This window comes from Homalodisca vitripennis, chromosome X (assembly GCF_021130785.1).
Source record: "Homalodisca vitripennis isolate AUS2020 chromosome X, UT_GWSS_2.1, whole genome shotgun sequence".
In the NCBI taxonomy this organism is placed as follows: Eukaryota; Metazoa; Arthropoda; class Insecta; order Hemiptera; family Cicadellidae; genus Homalodisca; species Homalodisca vitripennis.
Window position 1 is genome coordinate 8,088,257 of NC_060215.1, and position 27,850 is coordinate 8,116,106.

General features: G+C 36.8%; 1 protein-coding gene across 5 annotated transcripts in view; it reads right to left on the minus strand.

Moving 5' to 3' along the window:
* The window catches only part of LOC124368643 (extended synaptotagmin-2), a 195,659-nt gene that overhangs the window by 30,337 nt on the left and 137,472 nt on the right, over window positions 1-27,850 (minus strand). For all 5 annotated transcript variants that reach the window (XM_046825880.1, XM_046825879.1, XM_046825881.1 and 2 more), the window contains exon 12: window positions 2,310-2,396. In XM_046825880.1, the coding sequence (XP_046681836.1) occupies window positions 2,310-2,396 (87 nt within the window). The remainder of the gene's footprint in view (window positions 1-2,309; window positions 2,397-27,850) is intronic.

Sequence of the window (27,850 nt, forward strand, 5' to 3'; positions counted from 1 at the left end):
ACATAACGAAAGGGGGCCCAATGATATCAACTGTCAGTGCCGTTTTGTGTTCGACCGAACAGAGAAATGGTTGGATACACTTATTTTGAGTTCTTCATACATTTGAAGAAATGAAATGACATAACGAAAGGGGGCCCAATGATATCAACTGTCAGTGCCGTTTTGTGTTCGACCGAACAGAGAAATGGTTGGATACACTTATTTTGAGTTCTTCATACATTTGAAGAAATGAAATGACATAACGAAAGGGGGCCCAATGATATCAACTGTCAGTGCCGTTTTGTGTTCGACCGAACAGACAAATGGTTGGATACACTTATTTTGAGTTCTTCATACATTTGAAGAAATGAAATGACATAACGAAAGGGGGCCCAATGATATCAACTGTCAGTGCCGTTTTGTGTTCGACCGAACAGAGAAATGGTTGGATACACTTATTTTGAGTTCTTCATACATTTGAAGAAATTAAATGACATAACGAAAGGGGGCCCAATGATATCAACTGTCAGTGCCGTTTTGTGTTCGACCGAACAGAGAAATGGTTGGATACACTTATTTTGAGTTCTTCATACATTTGAAGAAATGAAATGACATAACGAAAGGGGGCCCAATGATATCAACTGTCAGTGCCGTTTTGTGTTCGACCGAACAGAGAAATGGTTGGATACACTTATTTTGAGTTCTTCATACATTTGCCTGAACCTTATGGAATTATGCAACCGCCTGTGTGTGTGTGTGTGTGTGTGTGTGTGTGTGTTTTCTTTTTAAGAAAAGGAAAGACCACTGGCCTGTACTAGGATCATATCAATACAATGCGGAATAAGGTAGATAGTCTATAGAGTACAGGGTCGATAACACTGATAAAAAGTGCTACGGTCACAGACAGGATTTGAACCTGCGCTATCACAAACTCTGATTCGAAGTCCAACGACCTAGACCGCTTGGCCATCGGCACTACTAAGCGTTATACTGCTGGTAAAACCAGGGAAATAGGTTTTTATTGTAGAACACATACATTGAAATTAATTTGACAAATTTCTCTATAACTTTCTCTAAGGCTGCAGATCATTCTCAAAGCGGACTTTCTGCAGTACGAAAATCTTGCTAGAGGGGATTCAGAAGCATTCTTCCATGACGTGAGGTCTTAGCAGAGAATAACATAAATGTATCAGAAATATTCAGTTTTTAACAATTCTTTATTCAAAAACTTGGATGAATACTGAAGACAGTAGACCGCCCTGTCTAGCCTAAAGCAAGCCTGATCGACTTGATAATCCCACCGCCAGATGAAATATAATACCAACAAAACTACAAATCATCTGAAATATGACAGAGCCCCCACTGTAGTTAAATAGCTTGTGAACTTTATTCACCACGCCAAATTTGAGAATCTTAGATTTATTACAATTGTATTGGAGATTAAGAATTGAAAACCATGAATGAAGTCGGTCCAAGGTACTTCGTACAACACCTGTAAGAGATACCAGACGGTGTGAGTGTAACACGTCAGTAGTATCTTCACTGGAAAAAATGGCCTTCAATGTGATTTGCAAGTTCATTCATGTATACGATAAATATAACTGTCTGAAAATCGACCCTTCTGGAACGGCTGTTCAGACCTCATGAATTCTGAAACGGGTTCGCCGTTTTTTGTAACTTACCTGCACGCAATGCTTCCTTTTATTTAAATAAGAAGTAAACCAGTTAAGGTTTAAACATACACACAGCGAAAGACTGTGTTTTGCTAGTTTACAACTAAAAGAATATGCCATGCACGGTTGAAAGAGTTTTCTAAGGTCTAAAATGCCCATTATGCTCAATTCGTGGCAGAGCAGATGATATGCATGGTACTACAAAATTCGTAGCAGTCGATTTAACTTTAAAAAAAACTATACTGGCTTTTAAATATAACATTTTGAGAAATAAGACTCAAATCTTTATTAACTCCCGGAACTATTAAAATTTTATTATGATTATTCATGTACACTCCTTTCTCCTTTCTTGTACAATTCTATCTTTATATAAGTCGCAAACTATTGTCAAAGTTATTTTTTTAATCCGCAAAGTATTTAATAAAAACAAAAGCATGCCAAAGTCATAAGACATTAGAAAATTTGCATTCTTTAAATCAAGATCTTTCATTAGTTAGTTAATGAAATGTATGTATTTGTAGAGGCGGAATTAGATCCATACGATCCTCTCTACACTCATCTTACAAAAATTATCAAAATTATAAAATAGGCTATAAATTAAGCTATTATTTAGTATTGTGCACTAGAAACCCCTCCAATAACCCATATAAAACTTACCGGCAGGTGCCTGACACAGTCAATGTAGACCATGAGAATGGAAGTAGCCATAGAAGTGAGTCTCAGCTGTTGAGTCTCAGCCAAAGCCTATAACATTTAACATACAAAGTGAGCGGATTGTACATTGCTATCGACTATCTCTTTACAATATAGACCATGAGAATGGAAGTAGCCATAGAAGTGAGTCTCAGCCAAAGCCTATAACATGTAACGTACAATATTAGCACATAACATTGATATAGACATATCCTCTTTACAATGGAAAATCCTACCTACTTCAGATATAAGGGAGAAATCTTTACTAAGTCCATGCAACATTTCAAAATGGGTTGTACAATTTTGCGTATTGTTGTTTTTTGAAATGTAGTCGGAGAAAGAATGTACCGTTGAGGCATGTCAGAGTCCATTTCTCAGCTTTTCCTTAAACCAGTGTAAAAATGTCATATCCCAGTGTGAAGAGAGCTCAATAGTGTTGAGTAACTTATCTGAAATAATAGTGTTTAAATAGTATTTATAACACGTTTCATGTTTAACCAGTGTAAAAATGTCATATCCCAGTGTGAAGAGAGCTCAATAGTGTTGAGTAACTTATCTGAAATAATAGTGTTTAAATAGTATTTATAACACGTTTCATGTTTAACCAGTGTAAAAATGTCATATCCCAGTGTGAAGAGAGCTCAATAGTGTTGAGTAACTTATCTGAAATAATAGTGTTTAAATAGTATTTATAACACGTTTCATGTTTAACCAGTGTAAAAATGTCATATCCCAGTGTGAAGAGAGCTCAATAGTGTTGAGTAACTTATCTGAAATAATAGTGTTTAAATAGTATTTATAACACGTTTCATGTTTAACCAGTGTAAAAATGTCATATCCCAGTGTGAAGAGAGCTCAATAGTGTTGAGTAACTTATCTGAAATAATAGTGTTTAAATAGTATTTATAACACGTTTCATGTTTAAAATTCGTCACTGGCGTGTGAAGAGAGCTCAATAGTGTTGAGTAACTTATCTGAAATAATAGTGTTTAAATAGTATTTATAACACGTTTCATGTTTAAAATTCGTCACTGGCGTGTGAAGAGAGCTCAATAGTGTTGAGTAACTTATCTGAAATAATAGTGTTTAAATAGTATTTATAACACGTTTCATGTTTAAAATTCGTCACTGGCGTGTGAAGAGAGCTCAATAGTGTTGAGTAACTTATCTGAAATAATAGTGTTTAAATAGTATTTATAACACGTTTCATGTTTAAAATTCGTCACTGGCGTGTGAAGAGAGCTCAATAGTGTTGAGTAACTTATCTGAAATAATAGTGTTTAAATAGTATTTATAACACGTTTCATGTTTAAAATTCGTCACTGGCGTGTGAAGAGAGCTCAATAGTGTTGAGTAACTTATCTGAAATAATAGTGTTTAAATATTATTTATAACACGTTTCATGTTTAAAATTCGTCACTGGCGCATTTTGGAGTGAAAGTTAGATATTATCTTTGTCTTTACTATCTCTACCACTACTGATCGATCATGTTCTATAATTTAAATGTAAACAAATGTTCCAGCCTCTTTGACGAATTTCAACTAAAATTTTCAAAAGCTGTTTAGTCAATTAAATTGGTACCATGAAACGTAAATAATACAATTTTTCCGAATTATAATATATTCCATGCCACTTTTCCGATCCCTCTCTTCATATAAACCTTCTTGGATTCAAACGAATATTTCAAAAATTGCTGAAATTAACCTAATTTATCCAGTAGTTATCGAGATTAGCAGTTAACAACGTCTTATTAACAACTGTGTTTATTCTGTGTTATTCTTGTTTCCAAATAAAAATGTACCAACCAATATTAAAATATAAACATTTCATTTTTCTTCCTACTTAATATACATCAGATATGTGAACTTTCAAGGTTCTATGTCTTCATGAAACTAGTTTAAAATCAATAAAAAAATTTACGAAACATATAAATACAAATAATCAAAATAACAAAGCTTTATTTAAATTTGCATTATTTTCAATTTAAATTATTTTATACGATATGTAAAAACCTAGAACATTCAAAAAGGAACTTGGTATAAATGATTCTATTAACATAAGATCTAGTCTTTGGCGTCGGGAACTATTTTTTTTTTAGTAATTACCAAGGTATTTGTGCAGGAGAGACTGCCTGTAAACCCTTAATACTTGTTTTTACATTGCAGATTTTCCAGCTCCAAACTGCTGGATGCCAAATTAAGAATGGAGCCTACTTATGGACATGGACAAAGCAAACTTTATTAAATGTTATGGTCAACAGAATCACAAAGATCGTCTGTCACAAGTGTCTCACCCATGAAGTTAGCAATAGCAGGTGGAAATCCCAGATCATTGGTGTGAAGGGTGTTTCAATGATAAGTTGAAATGGTACTAGATTTCATCTTCCACTTGTGAGCTTCTTCCAATAAAGTTAAAAACTGAAGCTGCCGTAGCCATCCAAATTTCAGAGATCATCCAACGACAGGTTCAGTACTCAACTTTGTTGGAAGAAGCTCAAAAGCGGAAGGTGAAATCGAGCAACATTTCAATTTTACCATAAAGTTAACTATGTTTTCATATAACTTACGAGAGAATAGGTTCTTCGCGTTTCCATAGAAAATTTGTCTACACACGCATAGCGGCGAGACAGTTTAGTGCGTAAGAATAAATACGTGTCAAAGTTTGTCATTACATGATTTTTTGTTTTGTTTTTTGAGCAATAGCTGCAGGTATATTATTCCAAAACAGCTATAAGTACAATACAAATTAATAATAAAATGTACAATATAATGATAATAAGAGTAGATGGGAAAGACTTAATTACAAAACAACTATTAGGCTATGTAAAATTAACTGTTTCTATTACAGCACGAGAAAAAATAAAAATATAATACAATACATAATAATGCTATAAGCCTTTAACAAAAATAGGTTACTGCTTTAAGTAAAAAAAATATTTAGCTTATTTACGAATTAATTAAAATTATTATGAAATACATCCAATTCAATTAATTCTTGGAAATGCAGGAAAACCTTTCAAAATCACAAAGAGCTATCAACTAGGATCAAAGAGCTAATGTAAAATTGGATGAATGAAAACAAAATAATAACTCTTTTTGTTAATAAAATTTTAATATAAAACATATTTTTTCAAACACTTGCTGACAGGTTTTGCTCACAAAGAAAACATAAAATCTTTTAAAATATAAAAATAACTTAAAAAATTGTTTAGAATTAGCTCCAGAGAAACAATGCTATGTAGTGAACAAAGAAGGCTCCAAACTATTGCACATTGTTTTGGCCTACGTCTCAAAAATGTATTATATACTTTAATGTTAGAAACAATTGAATGGGAAACTTTGTTTTTCTAATTACAAAACCCAACATCCTATGGCATACATTTATGATATAATTAAGGTGATTGTAAAACGTAAAAGCCGAGTCAAATTTTATGCCAAGATCTTTAATCTGTGTCACCAATTATAGCTTGGAGACATTAATAAAGTATTCTGGAGAAGTTTAAAAAGGTTTTCTGGTATATGTCATCGCAAAACACTTCTTTGCCAAATTAAGCTGTTATCTTAGCAACAAAAGCTTAGTAGATTTAGCGTCGATTGCAGTTCAGTATTATCGTTATTGTCTCGAATTTCTCTATATAGTTTCAAATCATCAGCATACAAAAGGCTGTGTTAAATAATTAGGAAGGTGTTTAATTTATATTAGGAATAATAATGGGGATCTCCTAAGTTGGATCCCTGACAACACCTGAAGTGCAAATGTACTTTGTTGACATAATGTTAGAAACCATAACAAACTGACTGCGAAGTTTTAGATAATTTTCAATCAAACTGATAAATGACGGGGATAAATCAAACGCCTTAACAAAATGTGTAAACACCACATCAACCCTGCCAATAGTATCAAATTCTGACGCTATATCAAAAGAAAACTCCATTAGATTGGAGAGTGTTGATTTATAAAGAAGAAAGCCATGCTGCTGATGAGTAACTTCAGACTTTACGTTATACAAAATAAAGTTATAAAGAAGGAATTCAAATATCGTAGCGAATGTATTTAATAATTAAATCGGACGGTAATTCTCAATATTTTCAATGTTTCCTGATTTAAAAATAGGAACCACTTTAGCTTCCTCCCATTTCTCCTGGAAAATAAAGGTTGTTAAAGACAGATCTAAATAATAGCAAAAAGGGTCACTTAATACCAATCACAACCATTTACTAAATATGTAGGAACACAGTCCAATCCAGAATATTTCTTGCGCAACGGAGTGAATGCACAGGAGGCGAGATGTGATACAACCGGACCTCGAACGTAATACACGACCGTCGCGATCTGCCAGAGGTGGCGCTGGCTTTGAGAACAATAGAGAACTGAATTGCGCAACGGAGTGAATGCACGGGAAGCGAGATGTGATACAACCGGACCTTGAACGTAATACACGACCGTCGCGATCTGCCAGAGGTGGCGCTGGTTTTGAGAACAATAGACAACTGAATTGCGCAACGGAGTGAATGCACGGGAAGCGAGACGCAATAAAACCGGACCTTGAACGTAATACACGACCGTCGCGATATGCCAGAGGTGGCGCTGGCTTTGAGAACAATAGAGAACTGAATTGCGCAACGGAGTGAATGCACGGGACGCGAGTTGTGATACAACCGGACCTTGAACGTAATACACGACCGTCGCGATCTGCCAGAGGTGGCGCTGGCTTTGAGAACAATAGAGAACTGAATTGCGCAACGGAGTGAATGCACGGGACGCGAGATGTGATACAACCGGACCTTGAACGTAATACACGACCGTCGCGATCTGCCAGAGGTGGCGCTGGCTTTGAGAACAATAGAGAACTGAATTGCGCAACGGAGTGAATGCACGGGAAGCGAGACGCAATAAAACCGGACCTTGAACGTAAGACACGGCCGTCGCGATCTGCCAGAGGTGGCGCTGGCTTTGAGAACAATAGAGAACTGAATTGCGCAACGGAGTGAATGCACGGGAAGCGAGACGCAATAAAACCGGACCTTGAACGTAATACACGACCGTCGCGATCTGCCAGAGGTGGCGCTGGCTTTGAGAACAATAGAGAACTGAATTGCGCAACGGAGTGAATGAACGGGAAGCGAGACGCAATAAAACCGGACCTTGAACGTAAGACACGGCCGTCGCGATCTGCCAGAGGTGGCGCTGGCTTTGAGAACAATAGAGAACTGAATTGCGTAACGGAGTGAATGCACGGAAAGCGAGACGCAATAAAACCGGACCTTAAACGTAATACACGACCGTCGCGATCTGCCAGAGGTGGCGCTGGCTTTGAGAACAACAGAGAACTGAATTGCGCAACGGAGTGAATGCACGGGACGCGAGTTGTGATACAACCGGACCTTGAACGTAATACACGACCGTCGCGATCTGCCAGAGGTGGCGCTGGCTTTGAGAACAATAGAGAACTGAATTGCGCAACGGAGTGAATGCACGGGACGCGAGTTGTGATACAACCGGACCTTGAACGTAATACACGACCGTCGCGATCTGCCTGAGGTGGCGCTGGCTTTGAGAACAATAGAGAACTGAATTGCGCAACGGAGTGAATGCACGGGAAGCGAGACACAATAAAACCGGACCTTGAACGTAATACACGACCGTCGCGATCTGCCAGAGGTGGCGCTGGCTTTGAGAACAATAGAGAACTGAATTGCGCAACGGAGTGAATGCACGGGACGTGAGTTGTGATACAACCGGACCTTGAACGTAATACACGACCGTCGCGATCTGCCAGAGGTGGCGCTGGCTTTGAGAACAATAGAGAACTGAATTGCGCAACGGAGTGAATGCACGGGACACGAGATGTGATACAACCGGACCTTGAACGTAATACACGACCGTCGCGATCTGCCAGAGGTGGCGCTGGCTTTGAGAACAATAGAGAACTGAATTGCGCAACGGAGTGAATGCACGGGAAGCGAGACGCAATAAAACCGGACCTTGAACGTAAGACACGGCCGTCGCGATCTGCCAGAGGTGGCGCTGGCTTTGAGAACAATAGAGAACTGAATTGTGCAACGGAGTGAATGCACGGGAAGCGAGACGCAATAAAACCGGACCTTGAACGTAATACACGACCGTCGCGATCTGCCAGAGGTGGCGCTGGCTTTGAGAACAATAGAGAACTGAATTGCGCAACGGAGTGAATGAACGGGAAGCGAGACGCAATAAAACCGGACCTTGAACGTAAGACACGGCCGTCGCGATCTGCCAGAGGTGGCGCTGGCTTTGAGAACAATAGAGAACTGAATTGCGTAACGGAGTGAATGCACGGAAAGCGAGACGCAATAAAACCGGACCTTAAACGTAATACACGACCGTCGCGATCTGCCAGAGGTGGCGCTGGCTTTGAGAACAACAGAGAACTGAATTGCGCAACGGAGTGAATGCACGGGACGCGAGTTGTGATACAACCGGACCTTGAACGTAATACACGACCGTCGCGATCTGCCAGAGGTGGCGCTGGCTTTGAGAACAATAGAGAACTGAATTGCGCAACGGAGTGAATGCACGGGACGCGAGTTGTGATACAACCGGACCTTGAACGTAATACACGACCGTCGCGATCTGCCAGAGGTGGCGCTGGCTTTGAGAACAACAGAGAACTGAATTGCGCAACGGAGTGAATGCACGGGACGCGAGATGTGATACAACCGGACCTTGAACGTAATACACGACCGTCGCGATCTGCCAGAGGTGGCGCTGGCTTTGAGAACAATAGAGAACTGAATTGTGCAACGGAGTGAATGCACGGGAAGCGAGACGCAATAAAACTGGACCTTGAACGTAATACACGACCGTCGCGATCTGCCAGAGGTGGCGCTGGCTTTGAGAACTATAGAGAACTGAATTGCGCAACGGAGTGAATGAACGGGAAGCGAGACGTAATAAAACCGGACCTTGAACGTAAGACACGGCCGTCGCGATCTGCCAGAGGTGGCGCTGGCTTTGAGAACTATAGAGAACTGAATTGCGCAACGGAGTGAATGAACGGGAAGCGAGACGCAATAAAACCGGACCTTGAACGTAAGACACGGCCGTCGCGATCTGCCGTGTTGTGAAATTGCTCATTGTAAAGGTGTAAATGTCAGAAAAGATTGTTATGACATCCTAACAAGCCGAGATGAATGTTGCTAAGTGATGACAACCACCCGTCCAGGCAAGTCTTTATTTACGATCTTCACGATTTTTGGGTTAGAAAAAATATGTTCAAATCTGGTTTCGATGTCTTTAATATTGCGTGTTTCTCTCTTTCTCTCTCGCTGGCAATACACACTCCCACAGATATGAGAGTCGTTGAATTAAAGACACAAATTGGTATGAAGAAGAAACCGGTTATTTTTACAAAATACTTTTGATTCGTTTCAAAATAATTCCTTTGAACGTTTATGGACTTGTTCCAACGGGCTACAAAGTCTTTTATTTCGGCTGTAAAGAACGCTTTATCTTGACGTTTGAACCGATTTTTTCCCATAAACTTCTCCATGTCCTCGTTTCCTGGAACCTTTTCCTACGTAATGTCTCCTTCAGTGCACCAAGCAAATGGAAATCACTAGCTGCTAAATCAGGACTGTAACTGGGGTGAGGCAGTACTTCCCAGCCCATTTTGTCGAAGGCTTCAGGGGTTACTTGAGCGATATGAGGATGTGCTTGACTTGCTGGAAAATCACACCTCTCCTCTGAGATCCACGACGTTTCGCTCTCATGGCAAGGCTTTTACTGGCCGTTCATTGTGTGCTGCTCTACGAGATAATCACAAAAACCTGGACCTTCAGTGTCCTAAAACATCGCCAACGTGACTTTTCGTGCTTGTGAATTTTTTCTTGGCGATAAGTTGGTGCGCTTCCACTCCATGTTTTGTCTTTTTGATTCTGGCTCACAATAGTTAACCCGAGTTTCATCAAGTATCCCTGTCTTGCATAACGTTCCTTTAGCTTTATGCACACTCTAAACCTCGATTCCTTGTGTAGCCGCGTCCACTCCTTCGGGACCCATCTTGCACACGTTTTGCGGTACTTAGGCTTGTTACAGATAATGTTATGAACTGTACCAGGACTGAACCTTATCAACTATCATTTCCACAATGACACGGTGGTCTGCAAGAATAATGTCATCAATTCGACTTTTTAAGTGAGGGAGTTTAAACTGCAACTGATCAACCACAATGTTAAAATTTGCACGATTCATACAATCTTCACCATAAACTTAAAACATTCTACAGCTTTCTCGCCTTCAACAAAAAAAACGAATAACAGAACGTTGTTCAACTAATGTGAAATTCTCATCTTGAAATATACTTTAAAGGTTATAAACAAAACATTGTTAATGCATCAGCTGATCAGGTTTTATCCCAGTGAGACCAACTTTAGATTAAAAGTACAAAACTTGCCCTACCAACAGTTTTCCCCCAGACTTTAATTTATCTCTTTAATTATTAAATGATATTTTGACACTCGTTATACACACGTTATATATAACGTGGAAAGGGCGGACTTGCGACCGGCCGGAATTGTTAACCGACTCTGTTGAGGGCGTGACTGAAAGGTCGGTCTCTAAGGATCTCCATGGTAACGTACATATTAATTTCCAAGTAATAGAGAAAGAGTATATCATTATGAGTGGGACATTCTTAACAAGATAACTGACTGACGATTTTTAATTTCTGTGCACGTCTTATAGTTGGGAAATGTTCCTGCTGTAATAAATGTATATTCCTGTTTTCAAAAATATTATACAGCTCCATCATATTACATAATAAATTCTTTCACTATCAAGGCTGGGCCCTTCGAGTTTGATAACTGCGTGTTAAACCGCGGGTAAACAAAGAGACAAATTGTATACATTTTCCGGAGCTTTCAGAATTTGGAAAAATAATTATAATGTTTATGTTTTACAATACAACATAATTATTAACAATATAAAACTGTTTTAAAACAGTTTTAAAATTCTTTGATGTTTCAACTGACGTTCGTCAAAAAGGTTGAAAGAAGTTTAACCCTTACTTTTATAAAATATTAGATACACAGTGCTTGGGCAGTAGTGAAATGCAGATAACAGAGACAAAAGATACCATATAATTTTTTATCCAGATTGCGTTAATGTCTTACGTGTTTACATATATTTTAATTATCTAGACAACATTTTAAAATACACTATGGCACTGGAAATATTTTAGGCCGAAAGAAGATTGCAAGTTCCGGATGTAGACCCTTTCTGACCGAATTAGGTTTGTGAGACCTACATCCTAACTTATATTATAAATGCGAAAGTGAGTTTGTTTGTATATTAACATATAGGCCTATTATTATTTTAAAAATTCCTCAAGGCTCCGCCCCACTGGTCTCTATATTTGTGAAAAACCTCATCTTTGTCCCTGAAGTTGCATTACAGCAAGGAAATATATTAAAAACCCTATTAAATTTAATAAAATGTTTGTGTAAACTTAGTTTTCTGACGGTAGATACAATCATAGGTTTAACTATATAGTTTAACCACTATTTTCAATTTGCTTACATTTGTAGTCTTGAATACATACTGAGAGCGTGATAGTAGCATCAATTATCTCTACATCTCTACAACCGCTGTTTAGCATTGAATAAGAAAATATCCAGATAAGATAATAAAAGTTTTTGTGAAAATTTTATCAAATTTTAATTATTCTGAGCTTGGTCAGTACTGTGACGCTAATAGAAAGGAAAAACTCGCTATGTAACTTACTATAAGCTTAAATAAAGTCTGTTAAAAAACCAATCTCAGTTGTCTTGAGAGAAACTTTTGCCCGTCCTGTATACATATTCTCTTGATCGGGATAGAAGAAAAAATTATGGAAGAAAAAATGCTAAGACAACATTAAATTACAATAGCCATATTTAATGTTACGATATTACACTTTTGATAAATTTTCTTTATCGTGGCAACAAGGCACACTACATCGGCGTCGGAAATACAATTCACTCGAACAAGAAGTACTCGTGCACATGTAAAGCATACGAAATTGCAAGTCAAGCCGTGTGTAACTTCTAGTGATATGATAAACTCTATAATAATAACAATTTATTTGAAACTTCTCTTTCATGCAGGATACCTCTAGGAAACTGGATGTCTTATTTTACACCTTTATAAATTATATGTTTTGCAATACAACATCTTACAAAAACAAAAAATTAAATTTACTTTTCATTTTAGCGTATCAGTACTTAAATAGTTTAACCTGCGATTCTGTTTTTATATACTTACCGTAAAAACTTATTATTCGATGCAATCCATCTATTGAAATTATTTTGATCAAGTAACAGGATTCGCTGAGGTTGCATAAAAAATGTCAAATATATGTCTCATTTCATTCTGAAGATAGACTGTGGACAAACAGACAGACAATCATACACAATAGAGTTTGTATCATACAAACGAGACTATCATAGAACTCGTTCTTGTATAAATGAACAGTCATGCAAAATGTCAAGGATTCATATGAAATCTTTCTTGGCATATCTTCCGGATAATACCAATGTTTGTTAATTTAATGGGGTTTCATGTAGTATTAAATTATATATATATATATATATATATATATATATATATATATGTTGATATCCCAACACACATATAAGCTACACGTGTTAACATGTTACATGTTTGAATCTCTTATAGGTGTGTTGAGTTTGTTTTTTTTTTTTTTTTAATTTATTTATGTTGATATTTTCTCGTTTCTATGACGATTACCCATATGACCATTGTAGTCTAAATATATTCGGTAACGTTTACCCAATTCCCATGTAGTGACAGGTACTATACCATAATTTAGCAGTGTTCATCATATACGAATAAGCTTCATGGCACAATTTTAAGTTTGTAGGTAAGTTCGTTTTCGTGCGGACACACAAACCGACAAATACATTTTTTCCAATCTCACAAGTTATAGGCATCTTTAAAGCTCAGCCGATGAAATGCGTATTATTATACGTTATTCAACTAAATTTGAGTTTTTGTTTCGGGCATTAAGTCTATATACATATATACAGTTTAGAGACATAGCGTACCAAAATAGCCTCTTTTATTATTGATTTAGTTACATTAAACTGAAAACACACATATACTTATACAATCACTGGGTAATATATAGTAGTTGCTGTTTCTATTAGCCGCACCCTTCACAGATAATTTTCAAGAAAGAAAACTAAATGAACGCTTTTTGATAAGGATGGAATGCAAATTCCACTTTCCACATTTTACTTGTGCACTATTCCATTAATCCACATGAGACATGCATCATAAAAACCTCTTGAGTGGTTAAATATGAGTGTAACTTGAAGATATGTCACAGTTGCAATATGAATTTGTTAATGTATGAAATACAAATTAGTGTTTTTCTTGTATATCATGTATACGCTAGAAGCGGAGGAACTTTGGTGGGTTCTTGGTAATTCTCGAACATGTATCAAACAAATTTAGATGTATTATACTGTATTAACTGAATCCTGGTTAAATGGCGATAGTGATATCATACATTTGAGGATTATAACTGTTTTAGATCTTACAATAATTTGAACAATAGATATGGTATATTTCCTTATCAGTGTTCTGCAGTAAGCTGTTGCTTGACGGTGCGGCCACCGGCTTGTCGCTGACCGTCACCCGGGCCGGTCTATCTTGCGAGTTGCTCGCTGCATACCGCAGTCCTAACTCTAATCTTTATTTATTTATAAATGGTATTCAAGAATACTACTCCATTGGTACGAATATTTTTGACCTAAGGATATTTGCAGGTGATATTAATCGTGATATTTTAAATTCAGGGCCTAATTCATAAGCAGATAAGTAATTTAAAATATACTATACTATACTAAAAAGTACTATATTTTATACGAGTCGCGGTTTATTTACTATACAGACAAAGTTACACGGCCTGCAAGTGACCCCTGTCTTGATCATTACTTTGTTTATTTACCAACGGAATTGGACGTTAATTCGGCGACATTGCAGACTTCTGTCACAGATTACTTTGTTACCTGTTTGCGAATGTTTAGCAATGAGATTAGTTCTATTTCTAGAAAACACTTTTTAGGCTTAATTGGGCAAACATTAAGGTTGAGTTAGCCGTACAAGTTTGAAAAAAACAACTCAATCAGAAATCTTAAATTCAGGTGTTAAAAATTTTAATAATTCATTACATCAAATTTTACAATCTAATTCCACTCTTTCAAAATTTCAGCAAAAAAACCTAAATCAAGTCCTGGATCACCTCATCTTATGGTTAGATTAATTCCATAAGAACTCGAGATAAGCTCAGCAAAAACATCCCTGTAACTTAGATTTACGTACTAAATATATTCAATATAGAAAGATATTACATGGATGGTTACATCCATTATAAGGCGTATAAAACTCAGCTATTTCCAAAACTAAATCAATGAGACTGGTCATGATTGTGGGACATTTTTGAGGGTGATAAATGGTATCACTGGCCTGGACGGGGGCGGAGGATCGTTCCCGGGGGATGGTTTTTGTAAATATGGTGAGGCTGCGTCTCAAATTAAAATTAAAGAAATTACACAGCAGTTGCAATCGGTTCTTCGCTTCAGTCGGTGAGCGCTTAGCCAGTGCTATTAGGCCTAATGTATCCTCAAAAGTTCTAAATTTAGATTTTGCAGTTGAGTCAGAATATGTAATGCGCCCTGTAATTCCCAAAAAAAAACTCTTAGATATTTTTGACAGTGCGAAAGTTATCTGAAGGCAACCTAATATTAAAAAATATATATTGCCTCGAAATTAAAGTCATTGTCATAAAACATACTTCTCACGTACTACATAGCTCTGTAATGAAACGCTAATTTCTAGATTAACCGGCAGAGCTTGGCGATCAGTCGCTTCTGTACAAACGTACCTCACTTAATGTCACAGTCAGTAATAATGCGTAAGCCCAACATAGCTTTGTGATGAAACGATAATTTCTAGATTAACCGGCAGAGCTTGGCGATCAGTCGCTTCTGTACAGACGTACCTCACTTAATGTCACAGTCAGTAATAATGCGTGAGCCCAACATAGCTTTGTGATGAAACGATAATTTCTAGATTAACCGGCAGAGCTTGGCGATCAGTCGCTTCTGTACAAACGTAGCTCACTTAATGTCACAGTCAGTAATAATGCGTGAGCCCAACATAGCTTTGTGATGAAACGATAATTTCTAGATTAACCGGCAGAGCTTGGCGATCAGTCGCTTCTGTACAAACGTAGCTCACTTAATGTCACAGTCAGTAATAATGCGTGAGCCCAACATAGCTTTGTGATGAAACGATAATTTCTAGATTAACCGGCAGAGCTTGGCGATCAGTCGCTTCTGTACAAACGTAGCTCACTTAATGTTACAGTCAGTAATAATGCGTGAGCCCAACATAGCTTTGTGATGAAACGATAATTTCTAGATTAACCGGCAGAGCTTGGCGATCAGTCGCTTCTGTACAAACGTAGCTCACTTAATGTCACAGTCAGTAATAATGCGTGAGCCCAACATAGCTTTGTGATGAAACGATAATTTCTAGATTAACCGGCAGAGCTTGGCGATCAGTCGCTTCTGTACAAACGTACCTCACTTAATGTTACAGTCAGTAATAATGCGTAATCCGAGCAATCAGTTTTGTTGTCTCGCTACTTTGTGTACAGTAAATTACTCACACCAACCCCTGATTGCAAATATTGTTCTATAAGCCCTGTAATTGTATTTTAATTCCTATTGTATTTACTGTAATAGGACTACTGCACCGTAACATTGTGATATGCATACGTCGGGGTTTCTGATGCCACGGTCCGGTTAGTAACACGATGCGGAAGTGTTGTAGTTACGTGAGGAGACACGTGTCATTGTGTCACAGTCACACGGCGAGCCACTCACTGCTACGTCAGCCACAACACGGGCATGCATCGTTACCGTGCACCTCGCCCACTCTCCCGGCTCATGCTGAACCCCGAGTGTTTTGTGACCGAATATAGTCATTCATTTATTCGTCGTGAGTCATCACTCATAGTTTTGACTGTGTTCCATGCGACGTTGTAACTTTCTCACCGTTGTGTACGTGACTGTGTGACATGTTTCTAACCACATTCCAGATATTGCTGCATTCCTTGAAGTCCGGACTGTCCAGTTTTCTCTAAACACAGGGAGAAACCTAGAGAAATATGAAAAACACACCTTTAACCGCGTTCGCTACACATACTTATTGTACCTCTACCCGGTATTCACAGTAACCGAGAACAAAATTGTCTCGAACCGATTTCGAATCGAACGTTAGAACACTCCTAAAACGGAAGAGGTACATTGTTCCAGTTACTGTTACTACTAAACGAGTCCGAGTACTTTGTACTAGAGACGGCGGTAACCGTGTAAGGTATCTGGATCGTAAAAGTACCTGTAACAGTAACCTACACCGGTTACTTTTGGTTTGCGGTAACGGGTATTTTCGGGTCTGACGGGTACCAGGTACACAGTATCTGTTACAGTAGTCCCGACCCATCTGTAGCAGGAGCGGTCATTGAGAACCTGCCCGTACGCTGAATGGTACATGGAGCTCGCTGGTATGGTGGCCGTAGGCTATAACCTGAACTTGCGAGGACAGTTACACCATTTTCAGAGCAATAGAAGAGCCCCGTAGGTACAGGAATTTAGTTTCGATAAAGGTTAAAGTTAATAGTAAAGGTAAATTCAGAACGTTATACGATGATGAATTTAATATAAATCCCTTCTGGACTTTTAACTGAGTTACGTAGTCTCGGTGAATAAGTAACCCTTGTCGCTGCCACCGAGATGATTATTATAAGTGCCGAGGTCGTATTATATAATATCTACATGGGTCAGTGCCCTTGTAAGTATCCGGTTTCCTGAAAGCTTCTGAGTCACGTAGTCTCAGCGGAACCGGTCTTAGCAGCGGCTCAAGTTTGACTTTCGTGTTGCAGTGTTAGGTGAATACTTTACGTCTAATGAATAAGACAGTAGATGCATTTAAATTCCTCTTGATAATGCCTCGAGTGAATTAATACAGTCCTCGGTTCTCCGTAATAATCAAAAATACATTACATTGATACTTATCTTTAAATGAGAATGTGTCCCAACTATTTCAAAGTGCTTGTACTAGAGATATAAATGATTTAAAAATACTATTTCCGTCTTAGACAGAAGAAATACAAATACCAAATGTCATCTCTAAACGTCAAATTAAAAATGCACAATTAGTTGAGACGTTTAGTTTGCACACTCTGATGGTCCGGTAACTGTCAGGGTTGGGCAGGTGGATAAACTCTTAACACTTTCCAATATTTAGAAACTCCTCCATCGTCTTGGAGAGAAAAATCATTAAGGATATACATTTGGTCGTAAAATCAGGACTTGATTTAATTGCAATCAATCCAAAATTATGTTGGTATTCACTGATTTAATTGTAAACTTGAAACGTCCCCTATCACTCTGAACGATCTGGACGTGAACTGAGTTCGGGAAAGTACAGATCGGAAATGTCACTCCAGGGAGGGAGAAAACCAGAACCGATCGTCATAATAACATTTTTTACAATAATCCAAGTAGATTATGTTCTTTCCAAGAATGTAATCTCCGGTAAGAAAAACTCTCCCAAAAATAGTCCTCTGGGCAATGCCAAAGTACCATTATTTATATTAAATGTACATACTAGTGTACTTAATATTAGCTGAAAATTTATAAACACAGGTAGTATTTTTGATACTTTGAAACCAAACGATCAGTTGCCGTTAACAACGCCATATTATAAATTTACAATTCCATTTTGTCACGGACACAGTAAAGGTAAATGAAAAACGAACAACGATGCACTGTGGCTACAGCATATCATTTTACCATCGTACTCGATGGTAAAAATACTTAAAGTAATTCGTAATGGTTAAAGTATTTATAATACTTTATATAAATAGTCTTTCTGCAACTATATTAACGTATGCGTTATGAAAGCGATTTTATTTGCAAAATGAAAAATGTTTAATATATGTCGCTAGCGTATTTCGGTGAAAAAAGTACGTACTCGAATTTGGGACTAACTCTACCGACACGGTTCAAGATGTGCAATCAAACTGGCTGTATGAGTATTGAACATAGGTTGTTCAATATAGGACTGAAACTATCCAGTAGCAGACATTGGTATTTTAATTCAAAATTATATTGTACCCTTTTATAATATAAGAACTTTTATAACACTTTTTAGAACTTTCCATTTGAAGTCCAGTGTAAATAAAATCATTATTTTGTAGATAATAACATTTTTATTTTTTCATGTTTTAATCAAAAGAAACCTAAATGTTGCTTTGGGTAAGAATATTATGCCACAGTTCAACAATGTCTATAATAAGCTGATTACAACAACCAAAACTTAAAATGCTGATTGTTGTGCTCGGTTTTTTAAAAGCGCATTATCTCCATTATTTAACAACCGACTTTCTTAAACTTGGTATCGTTGGATTGTTAATACAATTGTCTAACTACAATATAACTGCTCGGAAGGAGGTTCAAACACACATAACTCCGCAGTAAGGTCCAACGGTTCACTACAAAGGGATTTTGTTGGCTAAGTTTTTAAAAATATCTTCAGATTCCAGAGAAGATGTACATAGACTGTTACAGAAAAAAACAGCTGTTCGTGTTGTTGCGGATTTAGATAAACGACCCTTGTAAAATTGCTTTCAAAGAATGAAATTTGCTAACACTAACATCACTATACATTATTGTCACTGCTGTCTTTGCAGGATTCAATAGTGTATCAGTCCTTGATGGATCCACGGTACAAGGACACAACACCCGACATAAACCGGTGTAGGTTTGCCTCTTAATGTCGGTGCCTAATTATTTTATAGAGACTTCCTGATTGCCTAAAGTGCGCCAAAAACAAATCGGAATTCAAGCTGAAAATGAGGGAGCACTTGCAGGGTGCTTTTACTCAGTGGGAGAGTTTATAGTTTAAATGTATCACTTTTATGTTTTAAACTGATTGCCTTAATAGGATTCCTCTGTTTAGGCTATATTTTTTCATCATGAAATTAATATATTACCCTTGTTGTTTATAACTTTAAACTCTGGGTACGACATTTCCTAGGAACTCAACTACGTGGTCAGTGGATTGGTAGGCGTGGTCTAACAGAATGCCCTACGCGGCCTCCGGACCTTACACCAATCGAGTGTTTTCTATGGGGTCACACGAAATCCATAATTTACAAAAACACCAGTAGAAGTTGAAGATTTAAGAAACAGGATTGTTGAGGCCTGCGACCAAATACCACTTCATACTTTTCATAATGTGAGAGAGGAGCTCACCCTACGCTTGTCTCACTGCCAAATAGTTGGAGGGCTTCAGTCTGAACATTTGATTTCACTTGGCTACGTGATGAGTTATTAAAAATATTGTTTTCGCAACTCTGTCTATTATTTCGGATGGCGATCTCTAGTTTTCACAATTCTTGTTCTTGTAAAAGTTTTGTTAGGTTTTGCCCCCAAAATCTCACATTTTTGGAGAACACATTTTTAAAATCGCCAAATTAAACTTTCTTTCCATATTGCACCACTACTCAGGAATGTAGCCAGGAAAAGATTTGGGGGGTCCAGACAACTGATATTTCCCTTGTACCGAACAGAGAGTAAGGCCCCATTTTGTTCCTTATAAAATTCTTTGCCCGTTTTTTTTATTAATAAAGATCTTTCAGCAGTAGATGTCTGTAATAATGAATTATTTAAATAATAATAATCGTTTACTAAAAAAGTAACGAAAATTTGGGGGCCCGGACTCCTTGGAACCCTTCGCTGGCTACGTCCTTGCCACTACTCAAAGGATATCTCCTTATATAAACCTTTAAAAAAGAGTACTGTCTTTTTATTCACCCTGTATACACTGACATACAACTTGTAGTTGTCATACGACAAGAAATTGTAGGTGTTATTACTACCGTAAATGACGTAGAACCAACTATAAAGAATTGACGAGATCTAAGAGAACAACTCAGAGGAGGTTGTTACGTCCTATGAACGCGGCTGAGCAGAACGGACCCAGATCCTGAGTCGCTGGTGGCGTGAGTGCGAGCGCGCGGGAGAGTGTCGAGGCGGGACGGAGTCATGCGGTCTGTGAGTGTCGATCACGTGATACACACGTGGACGATATCACTCTACCCATCCCACTCGCGACACCAGAACCACAACGGTTCACCGACACCCGGTCTGCGTTCTCTCCTTCTGCGGCCTACGAGCCTCGGTCGTACACAGATGCGCATATAGCAAAACTCTGAAAGGAACTGTGTTACATGCAGCTTTTGCTGTTATTACAGCGACTACGAAGTATTTGTGCGGACGTGTTTAGAAGACGGTACAAAACCAATTACCGTCAAGGATGGACTACTAAAAACAAAGAATGGAACGTGTAGCTTTTGCTGTCATTATAGCGACTACGACATATTTGTGCGGACGTGTTTAGAAGACGGTACAAAACCAATTATCGTCAAGGATGGACTACTAAAAACAAAGAATGGAACGTGTAGCTTTTGCTGTCATTATAGCGACTACGACATATTTGTGCGGACGTGTTTAGAAGACGGTACAAAACCAATTACCGTCAAGGATGGACTACTAAAAACAAAGAATGGAACGTGTAGCTTTTGCTGTCATTATAGCGACTACGACATATTTGTGCGGACGTGTTTAGAAGACGGTACAAAACCAATTATCGTCAAGGATGGACTACTAAAAACAAAGAATGGAACGTGTAGCTTTTGCTGTCATTATAGCGACTACGACATATTTGTGCGGACGTGTTTAGAAGACGGTACAAAACCAATTACCGTCAAGGATGGACTACTAAAAACAAAGAATGGAACGTGTAGCTTTTGCTGTCATTATAGCGACTACGACATATTTGTGCGGACGTGTTTAGAAGACGGTACAAAACCAATTACCGTCAAGGATGGACTACTAAAAACAAAGAATGGGATAATGATATCGTGATCAATTTAACACATCTATTCCATGACTCAGCCTTTTGTAACTGTAGTTATCTAGACCCTTTAAGTGCCAAGAGCCTATGTGGTCGGCCCGCGGTTTTTTTTTCGGAAAGTGCCAAGGGCTGACTAGATCGGCTCTTTTCGAATATCTATTATACTGCTACTAAATGTTGACATAATATTTAATAATTTGAATAAAGAAAAGTTATTTATATTGATTTAATTTTTTACAGCTGGTGAAAGCTATTTGCCAATATGAGGGACGATTTTTATGCGAATGCAGATTTTCAATATTTTGCACAAATATATAAGGAAAGTCATACTCACTACTACATATACTTACTTTTATTAAACTTGGCACACTACTGAAAAAGTTGCATACAATTACAATTACAAAAAATTACAATTTTCTTTATCAACGCGTATAAAATTTAAAATTTAAATCTTGCATAAAACTGTAATTCAAACATTTTATCATCCAAATAAATATTGTAAGTCATATTATACTCCCCATCCCCACCCCCAACTCAATAAAACTAAAATATGCCCGTTATGTTTGTTTTTAAAAAGTTGTGAATTATTTTATAGAATATTACAACCAAACTTAAAAATTCAAAACTCAATTGTAAAAATAATGATAAATTACTTATACAGATACCTAGGTTCTTAAATTTTGTATGTTTGCCCCTGTGTGCATAAGGAACAATAAAAAAATACAAATAAATTAAGATAATAAAAGTACAATTTATTTGTTCCAAAGTTATAAAGCATTTAAAAATTTAATTTTTGTTTATATTATTTCTTTCAGTTTATCATTCAAATAAATATTACAAGTTATAACCTACTTTTCCCAACATAATAAAAGAAATATCATCCCATTATTTTTTTATAAGTTATGAATTATTTGGCTGAACACTACACAAACAGCAAAGGAGTGCTTGGCACTGAGAGGGGGGACCTGCCATAAATGCTTGGCACTCAAAGGGTTAAATCAAGGAATGAAAATAAAACGTAACGTAGCGAGTACTGCTTTGAAAATGAAAACCAAAATAAGTGAAATGAAGAGAACAGCGATCGTTCTTTCTGAACATCTTCCTGAATTCTTGTTTGCTATATTGTTGCGCTACATGTGACATAGGTCCTCTTTGGCAATTCAATATAGCTTCCTCAGTATGTTATGATTGTTTACTTCATGTGTTTCAAAAGTTCACAAGACGGATGGAACTGCGAAAACACGTCTTATGTTCTTTTCTCAGTCTTGCTAATAATAACACACATCGGGTATAAAGAAGCTTGCAAACGTGGACTGATAGTTTGAAAAATGGGTTTAAATATATTTTATTGAACAAAGTGGTTGTTATTCCATAATAAGTGTATATCTATACCTATTGACGTGCATGTAGTCATGGTTTAATTTTTGTCCTCCTGTCATCCCTGCTTTTGAAAATTGTGTAAAATGTTCTAAAATAGTAGCATCACATTAAAAACTTCTTCCGAAGTCCCGAAGATAGACCTTAAAAATTTATTGCAGCGCACACGTAATGCCATGGCATGTGAACTGCTGTTGGATTCAGTTATATGTTGAGTGTTGTATAGTGTCACTGAATAAATGTTGTTTCTATCCGCTCAGCTGCACTGGCGCTACTACCCCTTGATTTCCTATTTTTGCATTAGCTTAATTTTCTTATAGTACATTATATATTTTTCTGTTATAAATTTTAGTGATAATTTCTTATATAAGTATGTTATTACAGATTGCTAATAATGTAATGAATCAATGCAATGTATTAGTTCCAATTATTGAACAAAATTTATTTTTTTATCATTCTAAAAGTTTGGGTTCAAATCAGTTATAATTTTTAATTACAATCTTAAGCCACATACAAAATAATAGTCTCAAATAATATATTCATCCATCAATATATTCTGTAAAAATATTTTATTTTTTTTATTTATATGTCAAAACAAATCCAGTTTGAGTTTTTTTTTTTGCATTATAATATGCTTAAATGCAGTACTAATTTGTAATGTGCGTATTTTAATGTATAAATAAATGTTTTTCACAAAGTTAATAAGAACATTTAATACCATTCATTTTATGAGTTTGCAACTGGTCACCCTGTCCGTATCTAAAGCGTCGCGACGCATAACGTCGACTATTTGGACAATTCAGTTCACGTTTCCTGATCTCAAACGAGTATCGATCGTCCTCACACTGATTCCTACATTTGACGCAAGTAACGTTAAACATAATCAAGCAAGCCATTTATAATACCAGATTTAAACGTATGTCTAATTTTGTTTCTACGGTGTTTGGAAACATGTTTATAACCAAAAAGGAGATTTCTAATTAAATAACTAAACGAATGTAGCTCCTCTGATACATCTTACAAGTATCGGGATTCGACGCACGAACTCGCAGACAGAGGATTTAAACGAATGTCTAATTTTGTTTCTACGGTGTTTGGAAACATGTTTATAACCAAAAAGGAGATTTCTAATTAAATAACTAAACGAATGTAGCTCCTCTGATACATCTTACAAGTATCGGGATTCGACGCACGAACTCGCAGACAGAGGATTTAAACGTATGTCTAATTTTGTTTCTACGGTGTTTGGAAACATGTTTATAACCAAAAAGGAGATTTCTAATTAAATAACTAAACGAATGTAGCTCCTCTGATACATCTTACAAGTATCGGGATTCGACGCACGAACTCGCAGACAGAGGATTTAAACGTATGTCTAATTTTGTTTCTACGGTGTTTGGAAACATGTTTATAACCAAAAAGGAGATTTCTAATTAAATAACTAAACGAATGTAGCTCCTCTGATACATCTTACAAGTATCGGGATTCGACGCACGAACTCGCAGACAGAGGATTTAAACGAATGTCTAATTTTGTTTCTACGGTGTTTGGAAACATGTTTATAACCAAAAAGGAGATTTCTAATTAAATAACTAAACGAATGTAGCTCCTCTGATACATCTTACAAGTATCGGGATTCGACGCACGAACTCGCAGACAGAGGATTTAAACGAATGTCTAATTTTGTTTCTACGGTGTTTGGAAACATGTTTATAACCAAAAAGGAGATTTCTAATTAAATAACTAAACGAATGTAGCTCCTCTGATACATCTTACAAGTATCGGGATTCGACGCACGAACTCGCAGACAGAGGATTTAAACGAATGTCTAATTTTGTTTCTACGGTGTTTGGAAACATGTTTATAACCAAAAAGGAGATTTCTAATTAAATAACTAAACGAATGTAGCTCCTCTGATACATCTTACAAGTATCGGGATTCGACGCACGAACTCGCAGACAGAGGATTTAAACGAATGTCTAATTTTGTTTCTACGGTGTTTGGAAACATGTTTATAACCAAAAAGGAGATTTCTAATTAAATAACTAAACGAATGTAGCTCCTCTGATACATCTTACAAGTATCGGGATTCGACGCACGAACTCGCAGACAGAGGATTTAAACGAATGTCTAATTTTGTTTCTACGGTGTTTGGAAACATGTTTATAACCAAAAAGGAGATTTCTAATTAAATAACTAAACGAATGTAGCTCCTCTGATACATCTTACAAGTATCGGGATTCGACGCACGAACTCGCAGACAGAGGATTTAAACGAATGTCTAATTTTGTTTCTACGGTGTTTGGAAACATGTTTATAACCAAAAAGGAGATTTCTAATTAAATAACTAAACGAATGTAGCTCCTCTGATACATCTTACAAGTATCGGGATTCGACGCACGAACTCGCAGACAGAGGATTTAAACGAATGTCTAATTTTGTTTCTACGGTGTTTGGAAACATGTTTATAACCAAAAAGGAGATTTCTAATTAAATAACTAAACGAATGTAGCTCCTCTGATACATCTTACAAGTATCGGGATTCGACGCACGAACTCGCAGACAGAGGATTTAAACGAATGTCTAATTTTGTTTCTACGGTGTTTGGAAACATGTTTATAACCAAAAAGGAGATTTCTAATGAAATAACTAAACGAATGTAGCTCCTCTGATACATCTTACAAGTATCGGGATTCGACGCACGAACTCGCAGACAGAGGATTTAAACGAATGTCTAATTTTGTTTCTACGGTGTTTGGAAACATGTTTATAACCAAAAAGGAGATTTCTAATTAAATAACTAAACGAATGTAGCTCCTCTGATACATCTTACAAGTATCGGGATTCGACGCACGAACTCGCAGACAGAGGATTTAAACGAATGTCTAATTTTGTTTCTACGGTGTTTGGAAACATGTTTATAACCAAAAAGGAGATTTCTAATTAAATAACTAAACGAATGTAGCTCCTCTGATACATCTTACAAGTATCGGGATTCGACGCACGAACTCGCAGACAGAGGATTTAAACGAATGTCTAATTTTGTTTCTACGGTGTTTGGAAACATGTTTATAACCAAAAAGGAGATTTCTAATTAAATAACTAAACGAATGTAGCTCCTCTGATACATCTTACAAGTATCGGGATTCGACGCACGAACTCGCAGACAGAGGATTTAAACGAATGTCTAATTTTGTTTCTACGGTGTTTGGAAACATGTTTATAACCAAAAAGGAGATTTCTAATTAAATAACTAAACGAATGTAGCTCCTCTGATACATCTTACAAGTATCGGGATTCGACGCACGAACTCGCAGACAGAGGATTTAAACGAATGTCTAATTTTGTTTCTACGGTGTTTGGAAACATGTTTATAACCAAAAAGGAGATTTCTAATTAAATAACTAAACGAATGTAGCTCCTCTGATACATCTTACAAGTATCGGGATTCGACGCACGAACTCGCAGACAGAGGATTTAAACGAATGTCTAATTTTGTTTCTACGGTGTTTGGAAACATGTTTATAACCAAAAAGGAGATTTCTAATTAAATAACTAAACGAATGTAGCTCCTCTGATACATCTTACAAGTATCGGGATTCGACGCACGAACTCGCAGACAGAGGATTTAAACGAATGTCTAATTTTGTTTCTACGGTGTTTGGAAACATGTTTATAACCAAAAAGGAGATTTCTAATTAAATAACTAAACGAATGTAGCTCCTCTGATATATCTTACAAGTATCGGGATTCGACGCACGAACTCGCAGACAGAGGATTTAAACGAATGTCTAATTTTGTTTCTACGGTGTTTGGAAACATGTTTATAACCAAAAAGGAGATTTCTAATTAAATAACTAAACGAATGTAGCTCCTCTGATACATCTTACAAGTATCGGGATTCGACGCACGAACTCGCAGACAGAGGATTTAAACGAATGTCTAATTTTGTTTCTACGGTGTTTGGAAACATGTTTATAACCAAAAAGGAGATTTCTAATTAAATAACTAAACGAATGTAGCTCCTCTGATACATCTTACAAGTATCGGGATTCGACGCACGAACTCGCAGACAGAGGATTTGTCTTGGTCTTAGGAGTGGATGAAAATAACAAATTCAAAGTTATCAGTTTTAAATAAATACTTATGTTTTTGTTCAAGTTCTAAAATCTAAAAAATAAAAAATGTTGCTCTACAGGGTGAATAAAAAGTCAGGCACCCCCCACCCTCTATTTTTGTCTAAAGTTTATATAAGGGGATATCGTTTGAGTAGTGGTGCAATGCACCAAAAAAGTTTTATTTGATTATTTTGAAATGTTTTGAGCCACCCAAAAATGCAGGATTTCGGGGGCAAATCAAAATTTCAAATGTCCCTCTTAAGTGACCCCTCATTTTGAAGAGCATAAATAAACTTAAACAATTATGAAAACCAGAGATATTTAAAAAGGTTACAATTAAAAAGGCTTTAAAGAAAGCCACTAATCAGGCTTGCATGCTCAATTTCAATAAACACTGAGCAAATGAAATTAAGATCAGATAGTCTGTAAGGTCTCTATAAATGTTATAGCTTCCAAACGGCTTGCATGCACTATTGCAATAAAGACTGAGCAAATGAAATTAAGATCAGATAGTCTGTAAGGTCTCTATAAATGTTATAGCTTCCAAACGGCTTGCATGCTCTATTGCAATAAAGACTGAGCAAATGAAATTAAGATCAGATAGTCTGTAAGGTCTCTATAAATGTTATAGCTTCCAAACGGCTTGCATGTTCTATTTAAATAAAGACTGAGCAAATGAAATTATCAGATAGTCTGTAAGGTCTCTATAAATGTTATAGCTTCCAAACGGCTTGCATGCTCTATTTCAATAAAGACTGAGCAAATGAAATTAAGATCAGATAGTCTGTAAGTTCTCTATAAATGTTATAGCTTCCAAACGGCTTGCATGCTCTATTTCAATAAAGACTGAGCAAATGAAATTAAGATCAGATAGTCTGTAAGGTCTCTATAAATGTTATAGCTTCCAAACGGCTTGCATGCTCTATTGCAATAAAGACTGAGCAAATGAAATTAAGATCAGATAGTCTGTAAGGTCT